Source organism: Labrus mixtus, chromosome 23 (assembly GCF_963584025.1).
Source record: "Labrus mixtus chromosome 23, fLabMix1.1, whole genome shotgun sequence".
Classification (NCBI taxonomy): Eukaryota; Metazoa; Chordata; class Actinopteri; order Labriformes; family Labridae; genus Labrus; species Labrus mixtus.
In genome coordinates this window covers 20,741,193-20,743,692 of record NC_083634.1, presented here as the reverse complement: position 1 = coordinate 20,743,692, position 2,500 = coordinate 20,741,193, and the positions used below count along the sequence as shown (strand labels likewise).

The 2,500-nt window shown below is 44.5% G+C and overlaps 1 protein-coding gene across 3 annotated transcripts in view; it reads right to left on the bottom strand.

The window, feature by feature from the left end:
- The window catches only part of LOC132958109 (voltage-gated potassium channel subunit beta-3-like), a 35,203-nt gene that overhangs the window by 5,478 nt on the left and 27,225 nt on the right, over positions 1–2,500 (bottom strand). For all 3 annotated transcript variants that reach the window (XM_061030730.1, XM_061030728.1, XM_061030729.1), the window contains one exon: positions 2,282–2,402. In XM_061030730.1, the coding sequence (XP_060886713.1) occupies positions 2,282–2,402 (121 nt within the window). The remainder of the gene's footprint in view (positions 1–2,281; positions 2,403–2,500) is intronic.

Sequence of the window (2,500 nt, the reverse complement as noted above, 5' to 3'; positions counted from 1 at the left end):
TGTAGTGTGTGTAGTGTCTGTAGTGTGTGTAGTGTGTGTATGTAGTGTGTAGTGTCTGTAGTGTGTGTAGTGTGTGTAGTGTGTGTAGTGTCTGTAGTGTGTGTAGTGTGTGTATGTAGTGTGTAGTGTCTGTAGTGTGTGTAGTGTCTGTAGTGTGTGTAGTGTGTGTAGTGTGTAGTGTGTAGTGTGTGTGTATGTAGTGTGTAGTGTGTAGTGTGTGTAGTGTGTGTAGTGTGTGTAGTGTCTGTAGTGTGTGTAGTGTCTGTAGTGTCTGTAGTGTCTGTAGTGTGTGTAGTGTGTGTAGTGTCTGTAGTGTGTGTAGTGTGTGTAGTGTGTGTAGTGTCTGTAGTGTCTGTAGTGTGTGTAGTGTCTGTAGTGTCTGTAGTGTGTGTAGTGTCTGTAGTGTGTAGTGTGTGTAGTGTGTGTAGTGTCTGTAGTGTCTGTAGTGTGTAGTGTGTGTAGTGTGTGTAGTGTGTGTAGTGTCTGTAGTGTGTAGTGTGTGTAGTGTGTGTAGTGTGTAGTGTGTGTAGTGTGTGTAGTGTGTGTAGTGTGTAGTGTGTGTAGTGTGTAGTGTGTGTAGTGTCTGTAGTGTCTGTAGTGTGTGTAGTGTGTGTAGTGTGTGTAGTGTGTGTAGTGTGTAGTGTCTGTAGTGTGTGTAGTGTCTGTAGTGTGTGTAGTGTGTGTAGTGTCTGTAGTGTGTGTAGTGTGTGTAGTGTCTGTAGTGTGTGTAGTGTGTGTAGTGTGTGTAGTGTCTGTAGTGTGTAGTGTGTGTAGTGTGTAGTGTGTGTAGTGTCTGTAGTGTCTGTAGTGTGTAGTGTGTGTAGTGTGTAGTGTGTGTAGTGTGTGTGTAGTGTGTGTAGTGTCTGTAGTGTCTGTAGTGTCTGTAGTGTGTAGTGTGTGTAGTGTCTGTAGTGTCTGTAGTGTGTAGTGTGTAGTGTGTGTAGTGTCTGTAGTGTCTGTAGTGTGTAGTGTGTAGTGTGTGTAGTGTGTGTAGTGTCTGTAGTGTCTGTAGTGTCTGTAGTGTCTGTAGTGTGTAGTGTGTGTAGTGTGTAGTGTGTGTAGTGTGTAGTGTGTGTAGTGTCTGTAGTGTGTGTAGTGTGTAGTGTGTGTAGTGTGTGTAGTGTGTAGTGTCTGTAGTGTGTGTAGTGTCTGTAGTGTCTGTAGTGTGTGTAGTGTGTGTAGTGTGTGTAGTGTCTGTAGTGTCTGTAGTGTCTGTAGTGTGTAGTGTGTGTAGTGTGTAGTGTGTAGTGTGTGTAGTGTCTGTAGTGTGTGTAGTGTGTGTAGTGTGTAGTGTGTGTAGTGTGTGTAGTGTGTGTGTAGTGTGTGTAGTGTGTGTAGTGTGTGTGTAGTGTGTGTAGTGTGTGTAGTGTGTAGTGTCTGTAGTGTGTGTAGTGTGTGTAGTGTGTGTAGTGTGTAGTGTCTGTAGTGTGTGTAGTGTCTGTAGTGTGTGTAGTGTGTGTAGTGTCTGTAGTGTGTGTAGTGTGTGTAGTGTCTGTAGTGTGTGTAGTGTGTGTAGTGTGTGTAGTGTCTGTAGTGTGTGTAGTGTGTGTAGTGTCTGTAGTGTCTGTAGTGTGTAGTGTGTGTAGTGTGTAGTGTGTGTAGTGTGTGTAGTGTCTGTAGTGTCTGTAGTGTGTAGTGTGTGTAGTGTGTGTAGTGTGTGTGTAGTGTGTGTAGTGTGTGTAGTGTCTGTAGTGTCTGTAGTGTGTAGTGTCTGTAGTGTGTAGTGTGTGTAGTGTGTAGTGTGTAGTGTGTGTGTAGTGTGTAGTGTGTGTAGTGTCTGTAGTGTGTAGTGTCTGTAGTGTGTAGTGTGTGTAGTGTGTAGTGTGTAGTGTGTGTAGTGTGTGTAGTGTGTAGTGTGTGTAGTGTGTAGTGTGTAGTGTGTGTAGTGTGTGTAGTGTGTAGTGTGTGTAGTGTGTGTAGTGTCTGTAGTGTCTGTAGTGTGTAGTGTGTAGTGTGTAGTGTGTGTAGTGTGTAGTGTGTAGTGTGTGTAGTGTGTGTAGTGTGTAGTGTGTAGTGTGTAGTGTGTAGTGTGTAGTGTGTAGTGTGTGTAGTGTGTGTAGTGTGTGTAGTGTGTGTGTAGTGTGTGTAGTGTCTGTAGTGTCTGTAGTGTGTAGTGTCTGTAGTGTGTAGTGTGTGTAGTGTGTAGTGTGTAGTGTGTGTAGTGTGTGTAGTGTGTAGTGTGTGTAGTGTGTGTAGTGTCTGTAGTGTCTGTAGTGTGTAGTGTGTGTAGTGTGTAGTGTGTGTAGTGTGTAGTGTGTAGTGTGTGTAGTGTGTGTAGTACCTATCTTGTGGTAGAGCTCTGGCAGGTGGAGTTCCACTTTGTCTCTCTGGAAGTAATGATACTCTGCCTGCTCACACACCGGAGGAACCAGATTAAACTGACGAGCTATAGAGTACGCCTCCTACAGAGAGACAGACAGGTAGAGAGACAGACAGGTAGAGAGACAGACAGGTAGAGAGACAGACAGACAGGTAGACAGACAGAGAGACAGACAGGTAG